Below are 27,734 nucleotides of genomic sequence, written 5' to 3' on the forward strand. Positions count from 1 at the left end.
CTACAGGAAACTCTCCTCCACCTCTTGGTGCCCTGTGGTCAGCTCCTGGCAGCTTGGCTGTGGGTCGGATTCCTGCTCCTCGTCCTGATGGAGGCCCAGAGGGCTGTCACAGGATATTGTAGATGATGTGTTGGCCTCGTTCAGCACAGAGCTGAAGGGAGACAGGAGGGAGAGAGAGAAATTAGTGCCTTGTCCCAAGTCTGGTGGGAGAGGATTCCCAGCAGCTGAGAAGTGTGTGGAGCTCCCAGCAGCCCCACTGTGTCTGAGTAGCATTCCAGAGGGGAACAGATGATACTGGTTGGGTCTGTTCAGCTCTCAAACACAACAAACAGCCACCTGGGTTCTGGAGACCGTGGACCCCTGTATGGCCTCCTCCTTGTCGGTGGGGCTGCACGTCCCCAGCTGTACTGGCTGATGTCCAGGGATGTGACATGGCACCTTATCATCCCTGGTTCATCTCAATGCTTGTGGGCTCCTGCAAGGTCACAGCACCTCAGGTGGTGGTGACACTGCCCTGCCTCTCTCCCAGTAAACCCACCCATGGTTTACCCAGCATCTCCATTTCCTCTTAGGGCCCCTGTTTTCAGATTTGGGCAGTCAGGGGAAGAGACAGCTCTCAGAAGCAATGTTTTTACCTGGCCCGGCTGATGGAGGTCTCCTGAGGGAGGTCACAGGTTGCCTCAGGTTTGGGGTCGGGAAGAGGGATGATATAATCATTCTCGCCCCCGTTCTGGTGCACGGCTGTGTACAGGATGCTGCTGGGGGGGGAGCTGGGGGGGACTCTGGCGTTGTTCAGCCCGGGGATGGTGGGTCTTGTGCGGACAACAGCAGGGTGGTCACTCTTCATGAACTCTTCATCCACCTGCTGGTACCTCTGCTCACAGGGCAGGTCACCAGAGAAATGGGGAAGGTTTTGTGAGTGGAGAAAAGGCACGTGTGTTGTATGTGCTCTCCCTGTCTGCTAGGCTTTTCCTATAGGGGCTGGCATCTTCTAGCTAGGTCCTGACTCCACCAAAGACATGTCGTGAATATTTTGTAAGGGAGAGCTCAGGGGCACAATTCCACAGCCCCAAAACACCAAACAGTTGGAGGCAGCTTTTTGATCTCCTGCCAGCTCTGATTTCCGCGGTTACTGAGACACCAACTGCTTGTCTGGCGATGCCAGTTGCCTCAGAATTGTCCCCTGGATGCCAAACCACCTTCATTGCCCATTTAAGCTTATGCAGCCTTAGTGACAGCAAAATCCTCTGGCACTAAACACTAGTCTCCAAACCCTCTGTTCTTCCAGCACAGGGGCCTTTGAGCATACCTTTCTGTAGCAATCCACCAAGAGGTTTCCCATAAGCACCACCAGCTGTGAGAAGGACGGTCTGATCTCAAACTTCTCCTCCCAGCACTTCTGCATGATATCATAGCTAATAAGAGGGAGGAGAGAGCACTCTGGTGAGTTAGAGGGTGAGGAAAACAGAGGCAGAAACGCTTCTGCAGTTTGTGTGAGGCAGGACCAGGGCAAACATGCATAGGCAGCACTTACATTTCATCAGAGGCGTGGGTGGGTTTGGACATCCGATACCCACGTTTGATGGCATTGTAGAACTGTTCATTCATAGGCAGCTCTGGGTATGGAGTTCCACCTGGGTGTAAATGGAGAGCAGGAAATCAGGCTGGTGGATTGCCTGATGCTCCCCTGCCAACATGCATTTCACACCTGGGTTTCTTTTTCTTTACCTTTTCCTGTTTCACTTCCCTTCCAAATGGCAATGTCAGCATGGGAAAGAAGGAGACAGGGAATGAAGTGCTACTCTGCCTGGTAAGGCTGGGACTTGAGGATTAGAAATGGATTTCTGTTTTCTCTGGGAAGGAATCCTGCTAACATGCTATCAGACCTACAGGCACCATCATGATCTCCAGGGCACGTACCTAGAGTGAATATCTCCCAGAGGAGAATCCCAAAGGACCACACATCACTCAGGGTGGTGTAGAGGTTGTTGAAGATGCTCTCTGGAGCCATCCACTTAAGGGGCAAGAAGGTCTAAGAGAGAAAAAAATGGAACAAGAGTCAGATGCATCTGTGGCACTTGTTTCAACAGGTGAGAATCCAGCACCCAATTTACAAGCAGAGAAGACCCCTCAGAGCTGCCTCTCAGCCCAACACATCTGTCAACCACTTCTTGGAGGGACCAGTTTCCTCTTTCCTTGTGCAGGATGAACCCAGCAGGCAGAAGGGAAGAGTGGGTGAGTTACATCCATTTCCATCACTTTCTGCCATGATGAGCTGTCACGGTGTGCACTCCCTGTTCCCCAGTTCTTGGGGAGCCCACTGACATGCACAGCATGGCCACAGCACTCCTGGAGGGAGTTCAGGCCCACCTGGACTTTGGAAACCTGAGACCAGGCTGAAGAGGGCTATGGGGTGACCAGGACAGAGTCAAAGAACACAACCAGCCTTTTCCTGCTCTTATGCAGAGCGATACACAAGAAGGACCCTCACTTGACCAGCTGGTATGCAGCACTGTCTGTGCTGTTCCTGGGATTCGCTTGCACAATGAACACCAAAATAATCTCCAGGAAGGATTGCAAAGGGGCCCAGTTTCATTTCCTGTTTTGGAAGGAAAAGCAGCTATGCCAAGGCTGGACTGGAAAACCCCAGCCCAGGGTGTCCCTGCCCAGGCACTGCGTACCTGTCTGCCATCCCATGCAAATGGAAGAAAGCACAAGAGAAGAAGCTCACAGAGTAGATAAAGGTTGGGTTTTGGGGGGATCTGGCTCCACTCTCAGCTCCTCCAGCCTCAGTTTCTCTGGGAATTACCTGGCCTGCTTTGCTTGGGGCTGCACATTCCCAAATGCCCCAAGGCTGGAGCGAACGTGCTGATGTTGAAGTCACAGGGGAGCTTCTGGGGAAGCTCAACTACAGCCCCATCCTCTCCTGCCTCGAAAGATTGGAGTTGTCTTTCTGGAAAGTAACTGCTCACAGGAGAACACTTCCCCTTACCCTGTGGTCTAGTGGTTAGAGCAGAAGTCTGTGAACCTCTTCCCAGAGTGGTCAGTGATTCACTGCAGCACTGCCAAGCTCCCTAGCCTTGCACTCCTCCATCCTGCTGCTCAGGACCAGGCTCAGTGCCAGGCACGACAGGGATGCACCACTCTGCCAGTGAAGGGCTGTACAGGGACAGTCCTTAGTTTTGCTGCTGTTGCCCATGTTCTTCTGTAAGTCTGGAGACACTGGCATGCAATTCTGCTACTCAACTACATGCAGAGCACATCAGGTGCAGGATGTTTGGCTGATGGTAATCCTGCCCTGCCACCAGCCCTGGGCACAGTGATGGACTGGCAACTCACAGGGGGGGCATGTAGGGGTTGCCAGGCTCAGAGCCCTGGGAAGAAGGGCCTTGCATGGCTCTGGGTACTTACGCTGCCTTTGGAGATATAGTTGGAATCCCTCATGATGTCCCTTGCCAGGCCAAAGTCACAGATCTTCACCAGCTTCCCCTCACAGATGAGGACGTTCCTGGCAGCCAGGTCACGATGCACACACTGTAGGGGGGAGGTAGGGCACTGTCACTGTGAGGGGCCCCCAGACAGCCCGAGGAAGCAGCCTAGCTCCAGCACTAGCCTATTTATGGGGCTGCAGGGACAAGGATATAATAACTTGAGACATCTCCTCCACCTCCAGGGACAACCATGGCTCAGATTTGCTGCTCACCTGGACTGCTATCCCCATGACAGCAACAGCCATACAAATCTGACAAGGGAGATTTGAACAACCCAGCCGAGGGGGTTGCCAAGTCCTGACCAAGCAAGGGGGATGGTGGGCTGGCAAGGAGGGCATGTCTCCATCTCTGTGTGGACAGTCCAACCCAGAAGTCTGAAGACATCAGAGTTACACCAGCCTAGCTTGTGCCTCCTGGTTTGCCAGTGTGTTAGATGTTTTCCATATGAACAGCCCCGAGGTTTGCCCAAGACCCTGCCAGATGTGCATGGTGATATTACACCACTGTAAAGCATGGCTGTGGGAAGCTGGGAGCTCCTCTCCCATGCTCCATGGGGGAGCATTGACCATGCTCAGAGCACGTGATGCAATAGAGGTGTCTGTGGAGAGTAGTAGCTCTGCTACGGAATGCCTTGTGCTTCAGGGCAGTGAAGTTATCCCAGTAAATAGGGATGATATAACACCACAGCTGTGTGCTGCACATGGCTTGGGAGGAGCTCAGAGTCAGGGAGTTTGAGGTCTGAAGCTCAGTCTAAGCCAGAGTTAGCTGTCACGTGCAAATGAAGTCACGCTGATCCCTGGGGCTGTGTTTCCAAAGAGAAGCAGTCAGCAGCTCTCCAATTGTACATGAGGAGGTTGGCATGGCCAGGACAATGAGAGGAAGCTGACCACAGGACATGGCAGAGCACTGTTGGCATCCACCACAGCGGGAACCACGGACCAGCCAGCAAACGTACATTTTTAGAAGCCAGGAACTCCATCCCATTGGCCACCTGGAAGCTGAAGCCCACCAAGTCCATGTAGCTGAGGAGTGGAGACTCATTTATCAGTGTCACCCGGTCTGTTCTTTCAGGAGCTGGAGGACAAGCAGAGATGGATGTTGGCATTACTCAGCACACTCATGGGCTGCCTGTCAGTGGCAGGAACCACTGGGGATTTCTCTGCCTCCAGCAACAAAGGGACAGAGCCAGGAGCTCCCATGATGAGGGCATCTGCCACCATGGTTGGACTTGTCGCAAAGGTGACCTTTGCAATATGGACTATCCACCTCTGCAAGCCAAAGCACCCAGCACCCAAAGTGCAAGCACCTCTCCCTCCCTCTGTGGCTGAGCAGTTACCTGATGGGGAATAGCTGTCCAGCTCATATGGGGTGCCGTAGTTAGAGGACTCAATGTCAGCGTACTTGACTTCACCCTTCATGTCAGACATGGGCACATAATCCAGGGAGTCGTCCTTGCTCATATCCATGTAGCCTCCATCACTCTCAACAGACAAGGAGAGGTGGCTGTGGGGGGGAGCAAAGAGAGGAGTAGACACAGGGGGTAGGGACAATGATCTGTGGGACTGCATCTCCTGAACACTCAACCTCAAGCATTGAAACACCCCACACAGCAGAGAAGGAAAGCCTCTGCCCATGCTTGCAGAGGAGTGCAAATGGCACTGGAGATCTTCCACCACTTAGGTGTCCTCAGCACTAGCCTCAAACAGCCCTGCCATGTTCCCCTGGGGCTCTCCAGGTGCCCTTGCCCACAGGCTCACCTTGTGTGGCAGAGCACAGGCTTGGCTCAGCACTCTGGGGAGGGCATGAAGGGACCTTGTGTCCACAGGGATCCACACAGCAGGAGAGCATGAGACCCAAGTGGGCAGGCAAAACCCTCCACCTTAACTGTGCCCATTCCCCAGCTGGCCAGGCCTGGAGAAGGCTGAATGGAACAGGCAGGACACAACTATGCCCACAGTTAAACCTTCCCAGTTTGTATTACTAAACATCTGCATCCTTCAGCACCGCCCTCTTGAGTGAGCAACAATTTCATGTAGGAAGCAGCATCTTGAGGCCTTCCATGTGCCAGTGCTGGCCAAGGGGGCACATCCCCACAGGCTTGGAGACTGCACTTAATGCCTAGGAGGATCTCAGCTGCCTTCAAGCAGAAAATGCAGGGGGCAGCTGTGCTGATGTCCTAACACTGCTTTAATTTAGTACTGTTTTGGCCTGCTGGAAGGAAATGCTGCTTTCTAACTTCCCACGGGACTGTTTCTCTGCACTGGTGTGCCTGCATCCCTTACAGCTGGCAACTGGATGAAGGAGCATTTCCCTTTCCTTGTAGCACCTCTTATGCAACTGCTCTCCTTCTAGCACTTCTCCCTTAGGCTGGCTAGCAATGCAACCTGCCCTGGGAATGCAGAACTGAGGTCTCCAAGGGTTATGATGTGCTGGGAAACCCTTCGACTGTGTTCTCAATGCATAGCTGCTGTTATGCCAATAAAGTTAGCAATTCCAGGGAATATTCCCAACTGGCATGGAGCAGTTGGTGTGTGTGTGCTAGCAAACTCAGCCTCCAAGACACACAGATTGCCTCTACTAACTCTCTGCCTGCCAGGAACCGTTTTGGAGGTGTCTGGATGGCACATGGGCCAGTCTCACAAGGTAACAGCGCGGCCAGCTGTGTCCCAGTCTATTTTACTGGTCTGGAGGGACTATAGGTATCATCCTAGCAACACCAGTTGGTTAGGTCTCAGCTGGGGTAGGCCCCAGGGAGGAGGGTGCTGCTTTCCAGGTACCTCTGCACGTGGTCCTCCTTGGCGGTGTTCCCGTAGAGCTCCGCCTCCCGCCGCGCCTTCTCGCCGTGGGCCTGCAGGAAGGTGTGCTTGTTGCGGTGCAGGTAGTCCACCAGGTCCCCGTAGCGGCAGTACTCAGTGATGATGTAGATGGGCCCTGGTGGGACAGAGTGGCCGTTGTCAGCCCTGCCTTGGCCCTGCTCGCTCCCCTGGGAAGCGAATTTCATCCCACAAAGGACTTTACCCAACTGCAAGGGGATTACCCAGTTTTCCAGGGGGGGAAAAAAAAAAGCATCTTTCTGGTACCCACAATTTTTGGAATTTGAAATTTGTGTTTGGGCAGGCAGGTGGGGGTTAACAGAAACATGCCCTCTCAGTTTCACCCAGGCTGGAAAGAAAGACATTCAGAGCCCCACAGAGCTTTCCTAGGGGAAGGGAGACTGTTTAGTCTCGAGAAAAGAAGACTTAGGGGGGACCTAATTAGTGTTTATAAATATCTTAGACATGGGATGCAGGGGGAATTGGCCAGCCCCTTTTCAGTGGTCTGTGGGGACAGGACAAGGGGCAATGGCTGTAAGCTGGAGCACAGGAAGTTCCGCACCAATATGCGGAAGAACTTTTTCACAGTGAGGGTGACAGAGCCCTGGGACAGGCTGCCCAGGGAGGTGGTGGAGTCTCCTTCACTGGAGATATTCAAGTCTCATCTGGATGCCTATCTATGCAATATGAGATAGGGACCCTGCTTTGGCAGGGGGGTTGGGCCCGATGATCTCTCGAGGTCCCTTCCAACCCCTACGATTCTGTGATTCTGTGATTCCAAACCAGAAACTCAGCTACCTCCTTTGGTGCAGGCCCCCAGCAAGTTGACAATGTTGAGGTGGGGTCCCAGGTGGCTCATGATCTTCAGCTCAGACATGAGGGCTTGCTTCTCGCTGCTCCGGGCTGTGGCTGTTGGGGAGAGCTGGTGTGAATGGCAGGATAAGGAGGGGAGAGCATGGACACTGTTTGGCCTTGTGGCTTTTGGATGGGGGAAAGGGAGGGTAGGAGCAACTTACATTTGAGCATTTTGACCGCTACTTTCATGGTGGACTGAGAATGGCTCAGGCCATGGGCTGTTGCCTCCACCACACGTCCAAAGGCACCAGAGCCAAGAGTGCGTCCTGGAAAAAAACAGCAAGGAGACAAAGTTGGTGATGGTCCTTGAGGAAAGGTGAGGAATGGAGAAAAGATAAGTACTCTTGTTTTTTTGGGGCTGGTTTTCATCTGGCTGGGAAGGGAAGGAGATGCCAGCTACAAGGCAGGAATAACTGGGCTTCATGCTGAAGGGAACAGTTGGTCTGCCACCATGGTCTCAGATGGTCCACATCATACCTCCAGGGATCTCTGTGCCTTTCTGTGTTGGTCTCCTTTGGAGATCCCAAGCCCAGACCTGTCACCCCCAGACAGCCAAAACCCCAGGAGTCCATCAGTGGGACCTGCAGAGCCTTTACCTAAAACCAGCTTGTCCCTGGGCACCTCCCAGGTGGAGTCGTACGGGAGCTGCATGGGATCCACGTAGATGTACTCATGCCCATCAGAGCTGACTGACTCGATCACCTTCCAGCGGATCTCATAACGAGGTTTCTGGAAACAGGAGAAAGGGGAACAATGAGATCTGAGAGGCTGAGGGTCAGAGAAGTTATGTAGAATGTGGATGGGGTCTGTTAGGGAGACTTTCATCCCTGCAGCCATTGCCTCATTCCCCATCTCCCCTACAGATGCCAGGGGCATGCAGAGACTGATGGAGGCCCATGGTCCCTGGCATGGGTGGGAGACCATCAAGCCCATGCCAGCAGGAGCTTTGCTCTTCCCACTCTCCCTGACACAGGGGTACCACTGTGGCAGCCTGGGAACACTCTCCACTTTTACCTTCTGCCACAGGACGATCAAGATGATCAGGGAGATGACGGTGAGGACCAGCAAGGCCAGGATGACAGAGATGATGACCACCTTGAACGGCAAGGCTACAATGACAACAGGGACAGCAGTCAGACTCCTACCTCTGCATGGCCTGAGTACCCGGGGGAAAGGAGGGGACAGCAGCACAGAGGGGTCCCTGCACCCTTCCCCTTCCCTTCTCTAGTCATTGTCCTCCTGTTACATGCCTTCCACTCTCCAGACCCTGACTCTAAGTTCTCTGTGTGGGGCCAGTCCCCGTCCTCTCCTCCTGGACAGACCTGCCAGCATTTGCAAGGCCAGCACACAGGGGTAATGGGGTGATGGGTTGTTACAGCCTGTTGAAGGTTTGCTGCCCTGGGAGAGGTTTGACCATGGGAGAGTGTAAGGAGCTAGAGGGGCTGGCTTGCTTGAGGGAGAGCTGGCAGCACCAGGGCTGGGCTTAGACCATCCTTCCTCATATTTGGGATGTTCAGCGCACGGATGCTCAAGTCCGTGGCACCATCTAGTGACCTGTGGGCTCATAACAAGACACGGGGGACCTGCTCAGGCACTGACATCTTGCCTCCATGGAGGTACGACCTTCCCAGTGGTGGGAAGAGGATTGTCCATGGCCAGTGGATATTAGGGCTCCAGACTCCTCCTGGAGCAGCCTTTCTTGCTCATCACAAAGGAGGCTTCATTCTGGACAGAAATACCCAGGTTTCCTGCCTCTGAGGACTGAAGTCATCAGAGGAAGGTCCTGCCTCCCAGCACCTCCAGGCTGGAGACATGGATGGAGAAGTCCCTGCTGCTCTCTCAAACACTTCCCCCAGCGCTCACCGTGTGGCACCAGAGTGATGTCCTGGGAGTTGGTGCCCAGGAAGTTTTGCACGGTGCATCTGAGGAGCAGGGGCTCGTCCACCCGGTGCAGCTGCAGGGTGCTGTTCACGCGGTACACCTGCAGCTCGGCGTGGTAGGTGGCGTTGGTCTGCAGGCCGATCTCTGCCGACTCGTTCCCCAGCAGCCGGGTGATCTGACCCTTGGTGCTGCACCTGGTCCAGGGGAGGAGAAAGGCACCTGAGAGGCAGTCGGGACCATGTGCCACCATGGGATGCCCGGGCATGTGGGCCAGCAGAATACAATGAAGGAATATCTATTGTTCTGATAAATTAAAACTAAAGGAAGGGAGGTTTAGATGAGATATTAGAGGGAAGTTCTTTCCAGAGAGAGTGGTGAGGGGCTGGAACAGGCTGCCCAGAGAGGGGGCGGCTGCCCCATCCCTGGAAGTGTTCAAGGCCAGGTTGGATGGGGCCCTGGGCAACCTTGTGTAGCTCCAGCCTTGAGGTTGGTGGCCCTGCCTGTGGCGGGGGGTTGGAGCTCTGTGACCCTTGGGGTCCCTTCCAACCCAGACCAGTCTGGGATTCTATGATTCTATGAAATGCCAGACTCCAGCCGTTTCCATGGGCTCTGTCACTCCACTTACCATTTGATGTCACTGCAAGTAGACCAGCTGATCTCTGGCTGGGGCATGCCCTCAGCAGAGCATGTTACCGTCTGTTCCCCACTGCTGGCACTGCTGTTCTCCTTGAGATCCACCACTTTGGCTGGCACTGAAATCAAGAGACAGCAATGGGAATTAACCCTCCTTTCTGACTGCACAATGGAAAGGGAGCATGATTCCTCTGTACCCCTAACATGGCTTGGGGGTGAGGATACAGTGAGGTAGGATTCATCACATCAATCATGTTTTATTTTTGAAAGCTAACAGCAAAAAGAGAAAGGTTTGAAGGGGTTGTGGAGACCTGCCCACATCTAGCTTACTTGGAGACCACAGGTGAAAGTCGTGGACACCAAAGCTGCCTGATCATCTCTGCATCTACTACCTTGGGCCAGGGCATGAAGGCCAAGCTTCTGGTGTCTGCCCTGTCCTCCAGTCCCCCTTCCTCTGAGACCATGCATGAGCTATTTCAAGTGAGCGTGTTTCTCAACTGCTCTTTCCTTAACCAAAACCAGGCTGGAACTGAAGTCAGAGGAGTAAGGGCTTCAGCTGGAGGGTCCTGTGGCAAAGGATGGGCTGCCCCCACACTTCTCAGCCCCATGTCTGCATGCCCATCCTCACCATTTATCTGCAGATGGAAGGACAGCTCCTGCTCATCATCCTCATTGGAAGCCCGGATGGTGTAAAATCCTCCTTCTTCCTGTTTCACCCGCACCAGCACCAGAGCTGTCTGGTACCTGGAGAAGGCACAGTCCCAGAGTAAAGGTGTGGAAACGAATCAGGGGACTGACAATGCCAGAGGCAACCAGCTCCCACCCATCTGAAGCATGCTGAAAAGCCATTCACAGAAAGGCATTCAACCACCAACTATGTCCCATCAGCAGTTTGGAGGTAACTTTGTGAGCTGAATTACCCCACCCTGCGCTCTAGTAGGGAATGATGGGCCCTCACCTGGTTTCTGACAGGTTCTTGTTGGTGATGGTGAACTCACTGCTGCTCTCCATGGTCAACGTCTTGTTGTTCTTCAGCCACACAATGCTGGGCAGTGGGTAGGCCTCCACCTCCACCTGGATGGTGTGGCTCTTGTGGACCTCAGTGTAAACCGTGCTGGGCAGGCGAGTGTTGAAGCGCACAAAGCCATGTTCTGAGAGGGTGCAGGAGGGATAGAGGGGTCAGAGAGAGAAACAACCCCCTCTCCAGCCCTTTGGACAAACATAGATCTGGAAAAAAAACACTCTGTACACCCAGAAGTGGTGAGGCAACTCCAGATCCATCCCTCAGGCTTGTGTCCAAGGGCAGTGCAGATGCAGAGCCCTGCTGGAGCAGAGGAGCTAACGGGAAGGCAGCATGTAGGGAAAAGGCTGTTATCTTGTGGAGATGGGGCAAGTTCCCCCAAATTACATGAAAGGAGGGCAGATGCAGATAGGAGGTGACAATATGCCCCCACATTGCCTTGGCACTGCACAGTACAGAAGACCTCTACACGTATCCTCAAGTGTCTTAAAGGGTCACAAAAGCCATGGGGGGGAGATTTGGGATGTTTTGAAGCCAAGAAGTGGGCTGGGGTGTCATGGGGTTTGGTGCTTTGCCTTAAGGCAGAGGTGAGGTGGAGAGAGCTAGTGTCTGTGCAGAGAGAAGAGGGTGTCACTCTGGGACATCCTGTCTGGACACCCATGTGGCTTGCTGGCTTTGGGTGCGTGGGCAGCAACATACCAATGACATGGACCGTGATGTCCTTCCTGTCTGTCTTCTCATGGTAGCCCTCAGAGACATTGCAGATGTAGGTCCCACTGTCCTCCAGCTCCGCGTTCTGGATGATGAGGATGGAGCGGATCTCGTGGGTGGATCCGGGCAGGAAGTCAGTCACTGGCTCCACAGCCTTCCCAGCCTGCACAACAGGGACAGGAGATACGGTCTGAGGAGTCAAGAGCATGTTCTGCTATTGGACCTACAAAGCCAGGCTCACAGCGAGGGAGGAGGTAGAGGACCCCAGCCTGGCTGCCACAGGGATGGGGAACATGCACTGAGCAGAGGCCACTGGGACAGACAGCCTTAAGCCAAGGATCTCTTTTGCCCAGAGAGGTGGTGGATGCCCCATCCCTGGAGGTGTTCCAGGCCAGGTTGGATGGGGCCCTGGGCAACCTTGTGTAGCTCCAGGCCTGGAGGTTGGTGTCCCTGCCTGTGGCAAGGGGGGTTGGAGCTCTGTGATCCTTGGAGTCCCTTCCAACCCAGACCATCCTATGGTTCTATGATTCTATGATTCTATCTCCCCATCAAGCCTCCCTCTGCAGCAGCAGCAGCATCATCCCACAGCTTCTGCCATGGGGTGAAGCTGTCTATGTAGCTTGGCTGAGGAAACTGCTGAGTGATTGCCCTGAGGCAACTGGGTGAAGGCTGGAGCTGCTGCCCAGAGCACGTGGGGCTGGAGCACTCACTTGCTTACGGGGATAATCCCAGTTGAAGTTGACCAGCTCGTTGCCGCTCACGGTGCACATCAGGGTCACGTTCTCTCCCTGACGCACCACGGTCTGCACTGCGCTGATGGAGACATTCACAGAGGAGACTGTGGGAGAGGTGGAAGAAAAGAATGAACAATGAAGGGAGGGATAAAGGGGCACCCAGTTTATCTATCCTGGGTGGACTGGTCCACCAGAAAGTCTCTTCCCTGAGGGATGGAGCTGACACTTTGGCAGAACCCATTCTTTAATGCAGACAGGACTCAATCCAGCCTCCAAATAGATCAGGGGCATCGCTAAGGACACAGGGACAGTGCTGCTGTCCCCTGCCACTGGGCTGAAGGAACAGCCAGAGCAAGTGGCACAGGTATGCTAGGACAATGGCAGCTCACCCTGGATCCTGTAGATGTAGAAGGTGTCTGAATCCACCTCCTGGTCATCCACGATGGTTCGGCAGAAGTAGGTCTTATCCTCAAAGAAGCCTTTGAATCCCTGTTGTGGGTCGTAAGCAGCTGGGATGGGGTTCTCCACCTTCTTCTCATAGAGGGTGACCTGCATCTGTGGGTTAGTCACACGGCATGGGATGATGGCCTCTGTGTAGCCTGTGATGAAGATGAAGAGCTCTTCGGAGGTGATTGTGGGGAGGAAGACTAAGGAGGGATCTGTGGGAGGGAGAGAGAGAATACTGGTTACAGAAAGCTGTCGAACTGGGGCTGCTCTGTGCTTCCCCAGGACTGCTCCAACACAGGGCTCTGTTTCCAGGCTGGTGGGATGCTTCTTCCCTTACTCCCAATGGCAAAGTAGAGCTGCCATATTGTGGTCTTGCCAAAGTTCTCCTGGGAGGGTGAGAGAGACCCAGACACTGCCACCCAGCACCATTGCCACTTGTCCCAACACACCATGCATAGGCCTCTCCCATGCCCTGGCACACCAGAGATGTGCCACAGCCAGATGATGTGCCATGCAGGCTCTCCTGCAATGGGTGGAAGGATTTTGGGAGGCCAGGTGCTTGGAGACAGAGCAATAATTGAAAGCCTTCTTTCTCCTGGTTGCTAACCCCTGTGAAAATGCAGAGACAAGGACATGCTGTTCCCCACCTGGAACATAGATGTACAGGGTTTTCCTCTCTGCTGGCTCCAGAGCCTGGTCAGGGCTGTAGGTGCACACATACTCCCCGGTGTGACGGCCTGTCACGTTCCTGAGGGTGAGATTGCTGACAAAGACACCATCCCTGTACTCCAGCGAGGCGGTGAGGGGCTGACCCTCCCGTTCCCACACCAGCTCACTGTCCCCATAGCACAAGAGGGAGAAGGTGCTCTGGAGATCAAGGACAAGCTCAGTGTCTCCAGGCTCGATGTGAAGCCCACTGCCTCCAGCTGCTACCTCCAGCAGACCTGGGGGAGGAAGGAGATGAGATCAAATTGGATGCCTCTGAAATCCAAGCAGAACCACACTGGAGCACAGCCTCATGCCACTGTGTTTGGTTTGTAGTGTCAGCCTTTACACTGAACCATAACCTTTCCAGATCTGTGCTCCTGGCACAGCCACCACTGACAAACACATGATCTCTTCAGAAACACCCTGTCAACCTAGGACTTGGTGGGTCACCATTCATTCCCTGTGCCTTTCTGGAGAGGAAATAAGACATCATGGGCTTTACCAGTGCTCAGTGTTGTCTGTGGCAATGCTGGGTGGAGCCCTGACAAGGAGCTGGAGAGATGCCTTCATGTTAGTGCTGCTGACCCTAAAATGAGCCTGTCTCTGTGAAGGCAGAGGTAGGTCTCCTGCACTTCCCAAGGCTGAAGGGCCATGCATTTAGTGTGCAAGGGGGAGAGGAGGAGATGAGGCAGTGCTCTGCTCTGCTGGCTGCCTCCCCAGAGGGACAGTGTCAGATGGGGCATGGGCTGAGCTGAAACAATGTCAGTTTACAGGAAAGTGAGAAAGGAATGAAAGCAAAACCTCACAGGAAATCCTTTGGAAGCAATAGAGCAGGCAAGGTCTTCCTGAATGGCTCCTCACGTCCCTCACAGCTTCCTTGCTTCTCCCTGTGCCTGGATGTCCCTGTGGGCCTGGGACACGTGCTCCTGCCCAGTGTCCCCATGGGTGGGCAGGGCAGCTGGGGACAGCCCCCCAGGGACGTGCAGCAACGCTTTAAATAGCCCAGCTCCAGCCAAGCTGCCAACTCCCTGTTGCCTTACTGGGGGGATTTATTGTACATATGGGGTCTGACCAAACCCTTCTGGCTGTGGGGGTGTCCCTCATGTGCCAGTAACCTGTGTTCTCAGGTGTCTGCTACAGGCTGGGTGCACCTGGCAGTGCTCCCTCAGCAAAGGTCTTCTTCAACCCAGCTGTCCATCACCATGAAGCAGGTGGGGACTTTACATCCACCCTGCTGCAGGTTTGGGCTGGCTGACGGACCTGCCATTAGGAGGGACAGAGGTGCCTGGAGCACGCTGTGCACCCCCATGACATCACCCCTTTCCTCCCCCCTGTCCTGGAATGAGCACCTCAGGGCAGCATCCCCGCACAGGGCTCAAATCTGCCCACACCTCCCCAGCCACTGCACTCACCAGTGAGGACAAGGAGCTGGAAAGATGCCTTCAGAGCAGGGCACAGCATGGTGGGCTCCTTGGCTCAGCAGTCGAATCCTGCCAAGAGCAAAGCAGGATGAGTGCAGCACTGAGGCAGAGGAGGGCTTCCTCGCCTGCCCCAGGCAGGGAGGTCCCCAAGTCCCCACCCAAACCCCAGTCTCCCCTCCCCGAAACATCCCATCTCTTTTCAGCTTTCCACCTTTCCCTCCCAGCAGGGTGGCTGGTTCCCCCTCACACTGGATCTGCAGAAGGAGCTCTCTCCAAAGCATCTCCCGCTGGTGAACAGGGATTTTGCTGGAGGCTCCGGCAGTGTGTCAACCCTTGCTTATCCTGCCCAAAATGCCACTCCCCCCGCTGCAGAGCCCTGCCTTTCTCCCTCCCTCTGCTCTACTGCTTGCCTTTTCCTCCCTCAGTTTGTGCTTCCCTCAGTCCCAGTGAGATAAAACTTACTGGAAAACAAATCCCACTGCAACCCTCCCACATTTTCTGCTCCTTCCAATGAAATAAAACAAGCCAAATGAAAGCCCACCAAAAATGAGTTTCTTGTATTTCACTTTTATATGTATTAAGGGACATTTTAAAGAGGGATTTTTAACTAAAAAAAAAAGAGTTCTCTCTTTTGTTGGTAGGACATAGACATCTCCTGTCAACATTTCTCAAGAAATCTTTTCCACAAAGCACTTTCAACCCTCCCTGGTGCAGACCAAGAGTCAAGGCCAGGGCCCCTCAAGAGCAGTGGGGTCTGTCCCCCATCACAACTGTGAGGGATGAGCCTTTCTGAAAGGCAAGAGAAAGAAGCTAACAAGAGGAAGAGCAAGGGGAAAGGCTTCCTCTGCATCTGGACAAAGCTGCGGGGAGTTAGTTCAGTGGCCCTGAACTTGGGGACACTTCCACATGGAGCTGAACTTCACAGCTCAGCCATGCTGCAATCCAGGGCTGAGCTCCTGCCCTGCTGCTGGGCCATCTCCCAGCACAGGAGGCATTTTGAACCTGCTCCTGAGGCAGATGCTGAGGAGAAACCCCCATGATGCTGGTGTGGTGCCCTGGGCAGCTGCTCGCCAGGCACAGGGATGTGTAGTGGCAATGTGGGCCTGCTGACCTGGCCACTGGCACTGTCTCTTCCTGAGTGGCTCTGCTGCCTCCTGGCCCTGGAGAGGCTCCTGCTCTGCCTGATGTTCAGGAGGAAATGTTTCTTTAATGACGTGCGCTTGTCAGATGTTTTTATTATTCTCTTGCTTTGGCTCAACAAGAGTCTGATCTACCAGCAAACCCTTCCAGGTCTCCAGCTTATTCAGCAGCTTTCCTCCTCTCCTCCCTTCAGAAAACCCCTCCATGCCTCCTTCTCTCTTCTGCACTTGGGGAAGAGCCGGGGGTGGGTAGGTTGAAAGCACCAAGGTGCAATTCAGGCTGTAAATGAATGGGACCTCCCTGCACCCACCCTCAAAGAGCATCAGCCTGCAGGAGGGAGGATAAGGATGGACAACCTGATCTTGCTGCCCCCTGAGACACTGTCATGAGATTTGTTCCCCAATTCTCCTTTGCAAAGGTGTGTGATTCACCCATTACTCAATGTTCAAGGCTGTAAGGACAAGTGAAATCCTCTCCTTTTCACCCCTCCCTGCCAACATGCACGAGCCAGGTTGTATTTGCATCCCCCTCCCCAAATATCCACCTGCCAGCTGCTAAGCTCTTCCCAAGCTCATGCCCAGCTTTTGGCTGCCTGTCCAGCTCCATGGCTGTCACTGTTACTCAGTGACAGGTGAGAACTTGGCTTCCTCTACCTACATGGACAGGTCCCTCATTCCTGGGGGGGGGGGGGCAAATCACCGCTCTCTTGGAGCCAGGGACTTGGATGTGGGTGTGTGCTGGTGCTGGGTTAGCATGGGTGCTGCTTCAGCGAGCAGCAAGAGCCCTGCAGCCTCCGCCTGCCGCCTCTGGCCACCTCCCCTGTGTTCATAGCTGGTTTTAATAAAGCTGCTGGGTTTGCAGAAAGGCATTTTTCCTGGAGATGCTTCCCAAGCAAAGTGGGAGGGTGGCGACGTCTCGCAAAGCATGGTGACCTCTCCCTTGTTTGTCTGTTCTGGCCAGGGTGAGAGGCATGCTCAGAGACACTGAGCTCTGCCTGTGCTGGAGGATGCATGCAGAGCCTGGCTAGCAGCTGGACAAAGCTTTCTCTCCCTGTCACTGGGACATGTGTGCTTGCACATGTGGGTGCACGGAGGCATTTGAGGAGGGATGCAAATGCACCCAGCTCAGTGCCAGCCTTGAGAGCACTTGTTGTTTCCCTCCTCAATCTCAGCTTTTGTTCTCAGCAAGAGCCATAAGATGCGCCCTACAAGTGCCAGATGAGGAGGAGCTGAGGTGGGTGTAGCCCCAGTCAGTGATCCAAAAATAAGCACCCAGACATTATTCCACCCAGGGACCCACACACAGACACCTGCAGGATTGTCTCGGGTTGTCTCCTCCCAGCCCTGTAGGTGAGCAGGGTCCCACAGACCCCTCAGGCTTCTACACCCTTCCCATGAGCCAGGTCCTGAGCATCTCCACGCCACGGGACCATTTGCCTTCACCCATCCTGGCACATGCTGTGAGGTCAGGGATGTCCTGCAGCAGTGCCAGCTCCTCTCTCTTCACTCAACCCTGCAGCTCTGCAGCAGCCTCCAACCATGCAGCTGCTGTGCTGAGGTCCCAGCTTTCCATCCCCACATTATACCCTTCACCATCCTCTCTTCCCCACCAGCATGGGCACAGACCTTCCCTCTGCCCCTCTCTGGCACCATGATGGGAGGGCAAGTCGTCCCTGGCCCAGCACATTGTTTATTATTCTAAAAGAGGAATTCAGCTGGGAGAGGAGACGGGAGGTCAGCTGGCTCGCAGGGAGGCCAGGCTGGCTGGACGGTGCAGCCCCACACCCACACTCAGCCCCACAAACCTGTGGGGTGGCTGTTCACACGCTGGGGTCTCTGCCCAGCACCGCAGGGGAGGATGGCTCCCCACTGGCTCGCACACCGCGTCTCTGCTCACCTCCACGCTGCTGCCCAGGGATGTCTGTGAGGGGTTTCAGTCCAAAGGAGACACAGAGAGAGGCGACTGTCCTTGCCCCACACACAGCCACATTGTGGGGCCTTATCTCCCTGCTGTAATCTCATCAGCCTGGCCAGCACGCTGCACACGTGGCCGCTACTCCTCCTGACTCGGAGAGCAGGCAGAGCACCGTGGAGCTTCTTCAGGTGAGAGGAGAGCTGAGGAGCCAGCCCCAGGGCTGCAAGTTCCCCAGCTCACTGCTGTGCTGGGGTAGGGACAGTGTCCCCTAGCCAGCTCAGGCCAGGCACCACTGAAAGACTGTTTGCACATCTCTGGCCTTGTGCTTCTGCAGCACGTTGCAAGGGGATAAATGGGTTCCCCCCAACACCTCTGAGCAGCAGCAGCAGAGCCATGCTCTCACAGACAGGACACAGGCCAGAGCAGGGAGGTCAAACAGCACAGCCAAGGCCACGCACCGGGCTGTGATGGGGATTCAAGTCTCATGATTCCCCATCCCATGACTTCACAGCTTCTCCAGAGCAGCCCGCTCCCATTTCTCCTGCATCCCAAGTCTGACAACAGCTGAGCTTTCTCCTCCACCTCCTCCTCCACTCCCCTGCTCGCTGCTGCAAGTGGCAGCCTGGGGGCTGATGCCTCTGTGGCTGATGAACTCGGGCAGCAATTTCTGCTGGTGACCCGGGCTACACCCAAGATTTTGGATAGGAGGAAGAGCCATACCCAGCTTCTGCTGGGGATGGACCCACCTTTGTTTAAGGAAGACCATTCCTTCGGCCATATCTGCTGCTCCTCCCACCTCACAGCGCCTTGCTGAGGAGCTCAAGCATCACCAAACCTTATTGATTTACTACTGTTCCCCCACCCCAGACCTATCTCTTTGCTTAAGGATATTAGTAAGCCAAAGATGCCTTTGCTAATGCCCAAAGCATGTTGTGTGGGCTAAGTCTTGACTATTTTTGGGTAAAAAGGCAAGAATTTCCTTTGACTTTGCCCGGCGTGCCCTGCCACACCTCTTCCCTCTGCGCTTGCTCCCAGCACGCAGATGGTGCAGTGCTCCTGGCAGAGCATCTCTGTGGGCATGGCAGCTACTGCTGACACAAGCACCACATGGCACTGCCCATCCCCAAGCATGGATCATGTGGGATGGGGCCAGGAAAATGCCTTAAACCATGGGAGCGCTACATAGAGAGGCATCCACAGCAACGACACCCTCACGATCCACTGCTCTCCTCCTGAGCATACCTAGACCACATTGCTTGCCTCTCTTCCACAACCACCAATGCCCTGATGAGAACCAGTATGGGGGGTCCTGCAGGCTCCCCAGAGCTGTGGGAGCTGGGAACCAGCCTGCAAAGCTGGTTTGCAGGGAAAGGGGTGGCTCAAGAGGGGGGGAAGCAGGCATGCTTGCCCTGATAGCCACCTCAGAAGGAGCTCTGGCCCCTACAGACCATTGATGACTGGCAAGGGGATGCGCTGTCTGTTGGAAATCAGGGTGCACAGCCCCCTCTCCCCAAATCCCATTTGCATTTCCAGGGGTAATTCCCACCTCCATTGCCCCACATTGCTCTTCTCCCCAGCCACGCTCCCCTTGCCGGAGCCTCCCCGCTGCAGCGATGCTGGGCAGAGGTGCTGGCTGCCATCCCAACCCGAGAGGGCGTCTCGGCTGGCAGCAGCATGGCCGTGGTGAAGGAAGGAGCAGAGGGATGAAGCCAGGCCTCTCACACAGCTGCCAGTCTTTTCTTTTCCCCTGACTTTCTATTTCTAGCCCCTTGTCTTGCTGGGGCTGCGCTTCCAGGCGCTCCCACAGCGCTCGCTGGTCCCACCATCCTGCCAAGCAGGCCAGAGACATCTGGTGCAAATTAGAGAGAAGTAAAATATACTTTGTTTCTTCTTTGTCTAAGAGCATCTGAGTCATTAAGTGAGATCATGGGTGCCCGTATGAAACAGAAAAAAGCCCTGCATGGATCCCATGATCAATGCCACTGGCAGCTAGGGAGCGAGGCCTTCTCCTGGCCGGGGGGCACCGTTCCTGCTTTTGAAGGTAAAGGGCTGGTGACCCCTGAAATCCAAGACTTGCTTGTCCAGCAGTGAAACTCCTTGGCTTGTCCTGCTTTCCTCTGCCACCCTCCCCCCAGCCTCCACGACTGCTTCTTTCCCACCCTTTAATCCAAATAAAACTGAGCGAGTTTTGTGTTTGTTTTTTTTTTTCCCCCTTGGCTGGAACCATCCCGAGTTGCAACATCTCTCCTCTGGGGTCCCTCGGCTCCCATGACACCGCGTTTACTCACAGGCCAGATTATCATCACAGAGCCCTTTTTCTTTTTCCCAGCACATGGCTAGAATTAGGCAGGGCACACACACGGGGAGCCTGTCGTCCCCAGGCCCATAAACAGCCGCTGATAAAACACAGAGGTAGGAAATCTGAAACCCAGCTGAGGAGCAGAGGGGCTGGGGAGTCCCTGGGGTCCCACAGGCCATCCCTGCCCAAGAGATGAATGCCCTGGGGGGGGGAAAAAAACCCCTCCTCACCCCACTGCCTGCCAGTGCCAGGGTAAAACCTCAGGGACCTTTACCAGGGCCCATGGGAGCTCTGGGAGCTGGTTTGCAGTGTGCCTTGGTTTGGGCATTTCTTTTACTCACACAGAGGTGAGGTTTTGCAAGCACTTGCAGGCAGCACTGCTGATGCCAGAGCTCCTTGGTCTGTGAATAGGTGATCAAAGCCACAATCACTGATCCCTGGTGTGGACCAAGTTCTCTAAGAGATTAAAGATGCCACCTCAAGAGCAGTACAATCTCAGAGCCACTATCCACACACACAAGGATGGCTCTTCTGCCCACCTCTGCTGGCATGACCCCCAGTCCCAGTCTCCAGCTATGGTGGCACCTGGAGAGGGTGGCCATGGTGACATTGCCCCCAGAGCAGGCGGCAGGACATGAGTTAGCACGGCCAGCCATGGCCCATCGTGGGCTTTGACAGCATTTGCCAGAAAGCCGAAAATGAGGACTGTGACTCTAAAGCAGAGGGAGAGGCTGCCAGGGAGGATTACGAGTCCACGCTGAGCCCCAGCGGCATGATTCAGCAGCCCTGGGGTCAGCCATGTGAGGAATGGGGTGGGTGGCGAGCCCCACGCAGCCCCGATTCTGCTGCAGCCACCCTCCCTCTCCGAGCACGGGGTGGGGGGGGAGTGTGAAACTCATGCACACCATCCAGCAAACCTCCAGCCGTGGGCTCACAGCAACGCATCGCTGCAAGGAGCCGGCATGGGGGGGACGTGAGACCACAGCGAGCCCCACTCTCTCACCCCTAATCCCCCCCGCTTTCCCGCCTCCATTTTAAGCCCATGGGAGACGGAGGAAACGAGTGACCTATTTAGTGCGAGTTCAAAATAAAACAAAACATCTGTTTGGAGACGTGCCAGCATTATAAATAATCCCCCAGCCCCGAGTGTTGGTATTCGAGGCCCTTTCGGCTGCGCATGCTCCCCCGCTTCCGCTTGCGGAGGAAAGGCTGGGTCCTGGGGCTGGCAGAGCTGCTCCAGGCCGGTGAGCTTGGCCCAGGCTGTGGGAAAACCCTGAGCGAGGACCAGGGCTCACCTGGCACTGGAGAAGGAGGGATGGGCATGGTGGAAGGAATGGCTGCTGCGTGCCCAGCAAGGTGGATGCAGGGCCTGGCTGCACCTCACCCTGCTTCTCACCCCATCCGAATCCTGCCCCCCTTGCTCTCGCTGGGGCAGCTGGTGGGTGTCAGGGCCACGTGAGCAATGCAAGCTATGACCATGGCTGCAGGGCACCCAAACCACGCGCCAGGACCCACGCAGCTCCCTGTGTCACTTGGCCACTGGCCCTGGGAAAAGGCAGCTCCCATTGAAAAGCCTCAGGGCTGACTGGTAGCAATAGCTCAGAGAGCCCTCTGGTCCCCAAATGGGAATATTTGGGGGTCCCTGCTCCCAAATGCATGGGATAGGATGGATCTGGGCTCTCTGGGCAGAGTCTACCCACTTGCACACCACTTTTCCCCACTGCCAGCAGCATGGAGAGGGGAAGCAGAGGATGTGGGAGAAAGGGTCAGCTGCTCATCCCATGCCCCATCACTCCCAGAGCTTTCCTCACTCCCATGCCATGGCTGCCCAGAAGCTGTGTCCTCCCTCCTGCAGTGATTCAAGGGAAGTGCTCTGATAAGGTATGTGCAAGGAGGAAAACAGTTCCCACCATGTCAGCATCCCCACCACCTGCTCACCATTGCTGTTCAAGGCTGGCTGTTGTGGTGGGGCCAGGGTTGGAGCCAAAGGTCCTGGCTGGCTCTAATTAACCACTAATCATCAGCTGCAAGGGGAGGGTCATGGAGGCAGGAGAAAAAGAGCTGTGTTGAGCCCTGATAGGATATAGAGGCTTTGTGAAGCCCCAGGAGCAGTGTGTTGTGGTCTTACTAGCCTCATACCCCACCAAAATGAGCAACCTGATCCTCCTGAAAATTCCCATGAGAGACGGATCTGCTGGGGAGGAGGAGATAATCTGTGTGGATGCCTCGGCTTTTCTCAGCCGCCTGCAAGGGACCCGAGCTTAATTGCTTGGTTCTGGAGTTTAGGCTCTCGTGGCCAGGATTAGGCACTCACCAGCTCTGCGGTCAGGGCACCCTCTGCCCATCTGTGGGTCCCAGAGAGGAGCATGGTACTGTGGATGGAGGGAGGGGATGGGGCCAAGAAGTGCTGGGATGTGAAGGGTTGTGTTTGATTTGGCCTTGCTACCTCTGAGTTCCTGAGAGGGAGCAAATGCAGCTGCTGGAGCAGCTCTTGGTGCTAGGGGCTGATCCTGACTCCTCTCCTCCATAAGCCCACACACTGGGTAAGAAGTTTGGGGTGGTGGTGGCACTCAGCACCAAGGTGACAGACACAACCAAACAGCAATGCTGGGGGCAGACATCCTTGCCCCATGTCCCCCCCCATCCTGCCCACTGCCAGGCAGGTGTCAGACCCCCAGCAGGCAATTGATAAGAGCCTGGCTTCCACCTCCTTGCAACAACGGGACCTGGGGGCAGTGATGGAGCTTTCTGGAGAGGGGAGGCCTCTTGCTCTGGCCAGGCAGCACGAGCCACACTCACCACCCTGCACACAGGGTCCTTGTTAACCTCCAGCAGTTCCCCTCCCCTCAGTCACAGACCAAAAATCTGCTCTGCTCTGCACCCATTTTCTGCAGGCAGCCCCTGCCACCAAAACCCCCCGGCTCCTCTGGAGCAGAAGCCAAGGCTGGATACAGTGCCAGGGCTGGCAGCTCCCAGCACCCCTGCTCTTGCTTTTAAATCACACACAGAGTCCTACTCCCTGCACCAGGAGCTCACCTCCTTCCCCCAAAACCACATTCTCCCCAGCAGCTCCAGGGCTGCAGGGTGAAGCTGGGCAGCTGCCCGTGGGGAGGCAGGAGGGGATCCCTCTCCCGATGCCAGCAGCACTCAGCCCTGAGGAAAGGGGGGTTTCTGCTGGGCTGAAACCGAGGTGACTTCCAGTGTGCAAGCAGGGAATGTGCTTTCAGAGGCCGGGGCTCGAAATGGTGTGTTATTCTTCTGGCCCTGGTTCAGACAAACCCACAAGCAAACATATTTTTTTGTATAAATAAGACAGTGTGTCTCGCCAGTTAAAGCAATTCAAACATGAATGTAGCAATTTAATTGGTGCCAATTACTGTGTCTTGGTAGCATTAAGATTTCAGTCACAGACTCTTGTGCACGGCAGTCGGGCCAGGAGGGACGTGGGGATTGGGCCTCGCACCCAGGGACAGGCTCGCCTGCCTGTCCCAGGACCCTCGTCCTCCTGAGTGGTGCTAAGTCCCCTTCAGTAACAAGGAGAAGGTATCACCTACACCTCCTGTCTCCCGGTTTGCAGCTCCTGGTTTGCAGCACAGTGCCCTGGTTACATCCCTGCAGCCTCTGACCCTTCCCTGCTCCTGCCCCTCAAAGCCTCCCGCCAGCCCAGTCACACAAAGAACGTAGGATGGGTGTTAGTGGAGACCTGGGCTGGTGAGCAGGTGTCCCTGCAGGCACGTCCTGGAGAGGATGAGTCCTCCCGTGGGTGCAGGACACACACGCTCACACTGCACCAACCTGGCAGCAACCTTTCCGTGGGAGCTTTGTGAGCCGCCTGCTCCCTGCTCAGGCTCTCTGCACCATGATCCTCTGGCCCTGTAGGTCTATAGTTGCAGAAGGGCACAAACACAGATCAGGGCATGCCCCAGCCTGTGTCCCCAGCAATGATGGAAAGGTAGCATTGAGAGAAGGCAGCACATCACTGTATGCTGCCTGCTGCCAGGCTGGGAGGGTGATAGACCTGTGCAACCACCTTGCTGGGTGCATGACCCATGTCCCAGCACCCCTCTTTATGTCCCTGGCACATTCCCTGTCCCGGCCTGCCCCATGTCCCCTGTGATGCTGGGAGAGCACTACACTTGCAGGAGGAGGCATCCAGGCAGGAGCAGAGCACGGCAGAGGTGTGCTTGGCTCGGGGAGCCTAATTAGGCAACTGGGCAGAGGAGGAGGGGAAACAGCCACCCCTAAAACAAGCCTTGTTATGTCCAATTTGCCTGGTGGAGCGGAAGGAGCCTCCTGGAGCTGCTCCAGCCTCTCAGGAAACAATACCCAGCCTATACCCTCCCCTCGCAGCTCCTCTCCAGGGGATTTCTTTCCCTCGGTTAAAGTACAAACAAACAAACTCTGCGAAGCGTTTGGCCCTGATCCTCCCTCGCAGCGATAGGGTGCATCCAGCCAGCCCCGAGCCTGCGCGGTCCCCAGCTCCCTCCAGCTCTGGGCCAAAGGCAGCCTGTGCTGCCAGCACCAGCGGCTGCAATCCCATGGGATTTGCAGCCCCGCCGCCTCTCCGCTTCCTGCCCTTTGCCACTGCATCCCAGGAAGACACTTTGCCAGAACCCAGCCCTATAAACTCCATACAATCCCATCCTGCTTCAGCATGGCATCAAACACTGGGGCCAGAGGGACCTCAGGGACCACCCTGCACAGCATGAAGGTGGGTGCAGGAGTCCCTGCCCAGCCCCTCTGGCAGTCACACCTGCCCATCATTCAGGTGATGCTGTGGCCAGCCACTGTGGTTCCTTCCTGCACAGCATCACCCTCACAGCTAGAGAGCATTTATTAACCTCAGCTTTCCCTCTGGTGCTCACTGAGGTGATTTGCCCCTACCCTGGGCCTGGAGAAGCGCTCTGCTCTCCTCTTCCTCACAGCATTACTCTGAACATGTTGGAAACCCTGCCAGACCCATCAAAAGCAAGGCTGGAAGTGATGATGGGTCATTGCCCTGCTGCAGCGCCCACATCTCCCAGTCAGGTTTTCCTGATGTGTCCTGTGGAACCTGCAGGGCTGGAGGCACCCAGCCTTAAACCTACAAATAGTTTCCCAAAAAGCTAACTCTTTCCCCTGCAGTGACCTTTCCTGTGCATCAAGATTATGTGCTGCCTCCTCCAGTATCCAGCAACCAACCTGCCCCATGAACTCCCCTTCCCATCCTCCGCTGGAGAAGCCTGTTCTGGGCTTCTCATCACACCCTGTGCCCACCCCAAGTCTTGCCACTCTGTGCATCCCTGCTGCCATGCTCGGTATCACTCGCTGGGGAGGACCTGCTCCCTCCACCCCATGCACTCGGTGCCTCCAAGCACGTCCTGCAGGAAGAGCTGTGGGTTTCCCCCACACGATGCTACAATCTGGGTTGTCCAGACCCTTTCCCTCCGTGCCCACCCTGTTCACTCCCAAGATCAGGCACGGCCATTTAGCATTCCCTTGCTACAGGCAGCACACTGTCACAGCTCCCTGGTGCCTGGCTGATACCAGACTCCTGGAACCCTTGGGATCCTCCCGCGCTCCGATCTGCCCCCACACCAGCTGCCCACCCAGCTTGGTGCCAGCCCAGAGTTTCATATGTGAGCTCATCCATCAACTGCAGAGGACCAAGCTCAGGCCAGAGCCCTGTGGGAACCCACTAGAGATGCCCAGAACTTTGGACAACAAGCCAAGGCTAACTTGTCCCTGTCTGCAGAGTTACAGCTGGAGGTTCTTGTGTTCAGCCCGTGCTCCCTGTTTGTGCTGTGGGCACCCTGCACCCCCAGCCCTGTGCAGGGATGAAGGCATGAGCTGAGGGAGGGTCTTCAGGTGGCTGTGGTCCCACTGCCTACTGCTTCAGCAGGGACTCTTCATTCTGCTGAGCTGGAGGAAGGGACAGCTGGCTTTAGGGAGAGAAAAAAGACCCAGGAACACTGCCCGGGGCTGGTGACTGACACTGGGGCCACAGCACACCCAAGCCTGTGTGACATCAGTGTCAAGGGGTGACTTCAAGCCTCATGTCAGACTGTGCCCGGGGCCAGCTGCCAACCAGGGTGGCTACCTGGTGGCTTCCCTGCTGAGCCAGCACGTTCCCTCTGCCAGGCAGAGCTGTGTCATGGCCACTGGCTCCAGTTGCCTGAATGAAACATGCCCCTTCCCGAGAGCATGGGGTGCACAGGCACCTTCTCCCTGCAGGGTGTAGATGGGGAAATGACCCTCCAGCCAACCCCTTGATGGTCCTGGGGAGCTCTGGGGCACAACATTTCTGGTCACTGTCATCATAGGAGACCCTCTGAAAAGGTTTGGGACTGCCAAACCCCTGCAAACAGGATTTGCATGCCAAACTGACTGCTGTTAGCTATTTGCCTACTGCTTTAGCAGGACCCCCGGGTGCTCTGGGCAGGGATGGGGCAGCACATCCCTTTCCATGCCGAGCCTTGCTTTGAAGGTCTCCCTCTTGGCAGATGAGTGCAGAGCCGGATGCTCCAAGCCCACAGTGGTCCTAGTACAAGTCCCAAAGCCCCGTGGGATACACAACCCCCTGTCCCCGGGCTGTCAAGGCTGCCTAAGTCAGCACAGCTTCACTCCAGACCAGCTCCAGCCCTCAGCTCCTGGGCTCTTGGGACAGCAAAGCAGTTGCCCACATCTGTGCCTAGAAGTAAGCTCTCCCCTCCAGTACCCGGCATGCCAGAGCACAGGCCCTGAGTGGGTCTTGTGGGTGTCCCTCTGTGCCTTGGTCTGGTACCCAGGGACCTGAGTCCCTCCAAGGGTGGAGACCAAAGGAGCACCATGCATTTAGGGATGCCCATGGATGTGCTCAGATGGTGCAACACTGCCCTGCAGCAAGGCACACTCACACCTCTACATGATGCCTCTCTGGGGGCAGTGAGCAGCCCCTTCCCCACACACACCCCAGCCCTCCCGCAGCTGCTAGGTTGGGAATGCTGGGGTAACCCCTTGATCTGGGGAAGGACACTCTCTCACTACAGTGGGGTCCCCCCACCTGCCCTACAGCCACACCATCCCCATGACTCCCCACAGCCCAGGACCTGGCAGGAGATGATAGGATGGCTTTTCCCATGAGATGCCACCAAGCTCAGCCGCTCTCCACCAACCCCCACCTTGGCAGGGCTCAGCAGGGTGCTTTGGGGTGCCAGCCCCTTGGAGGAGAGGAAAACCCCCTCCAGAGCAATGAGGCTAGCTTGGGGAGATGGTCCTTGGGGACCATCCCACCTCCAGCATGAGGTTTCCTAACCGGAGAGCCAGAGCAGAGAGGTTTCCCAGCCAGAAATCCAGAGGGTGAGCTGGCACCCAGGTGGGTGACACGAGTGCTTACCTTGGGCAGGGTCCCACCAGGCAAACACGGGTGCCACACGTCCTGCAGCTGCTGAGTGCCCCAAAATTCCTTCTTCTTCTTCTTCTTCTTCTTCTTCTTCTCCTCCTCCTCCTCCTCCGTGCTCTTTATCTGCTGCCTGCAGAAGTTCTCCCTGCCCTCCCAGCCTTCCCCAGCTGGCAAGGCTTTTTCACTTAAAGGAGAAAGAGAGGGAAGGGACGAAACGGAGCGGAGGGGAGGAGGGGAAAGGAAAAAAAAAAATCAAAACTAATAAAACCAAATCAAAAGGAGAGGCGAGGCTGTGCCAGCGCTGGG

At 55.6% G+C, this 27,734-nt stretch overlaps 1 protein-coding gene across 1 annotated transcript; it reads right to left on the minus strand.

Annotated features, from left to right (window-relative positions):
• PDGFRB (platelet derived growth factor receptor beta) lies at window positions 1–27,729 on the minus strand (the record flags this gene model as incomplete). Its single annotated transcript, XM_084268822.1, has 23 exons — window positions 27,423–27,729; window positions 14,707–14,784; window positions 13,234–13,530; window positions 12,529–12,798; window positions 12,116–12,243; window positions 11,394–11,568; window positions 10,632–10,824; window positions 10,302–10,417; window positions 9,666–9,792; window positions 9,023–9,234; window positions 8,174–8,268; window positions 7,756–7,888; window positions 7,321–7,425; window positions 7,103–7,213; window positions 6,269–6,422; window positions 4,828–4,994; window positions 4,447–4,565; window positions 3,412–3,534; window positions 1,921–2,032; window positions 1,535–1,634; window positions 1,310–1,415; window positions 636–874; window positions 1–151 (listed from the first exon to the last, which is right to left on the minus strand). The coding sequence occupies exons 2-23, from the start codon at window positions 14,753–14,755 to the stop codon at window positions 1–3; spliced, it is 3,282 nt and encodes a 1,093-aa protein (XP_084124948.1). The 5' UTR covers window positions 14,756–14,784; window positions 27,423–27,729.
• Between the last annotated feature and the right edge of the window lie 5 nt (window positions 27,730–27,734).

This window comes from Gallinula chloropus, assembly GCF_964237585.1.
Source record: "Gallinula chloropus genome assembly, chromosome: 10".
NCBI classification, from domain to species: Eukaryota; Metazoa; Chordata; class Aves; order Gruiformes; family Rallidae; genus Gallinula; species Gallinula chloropus.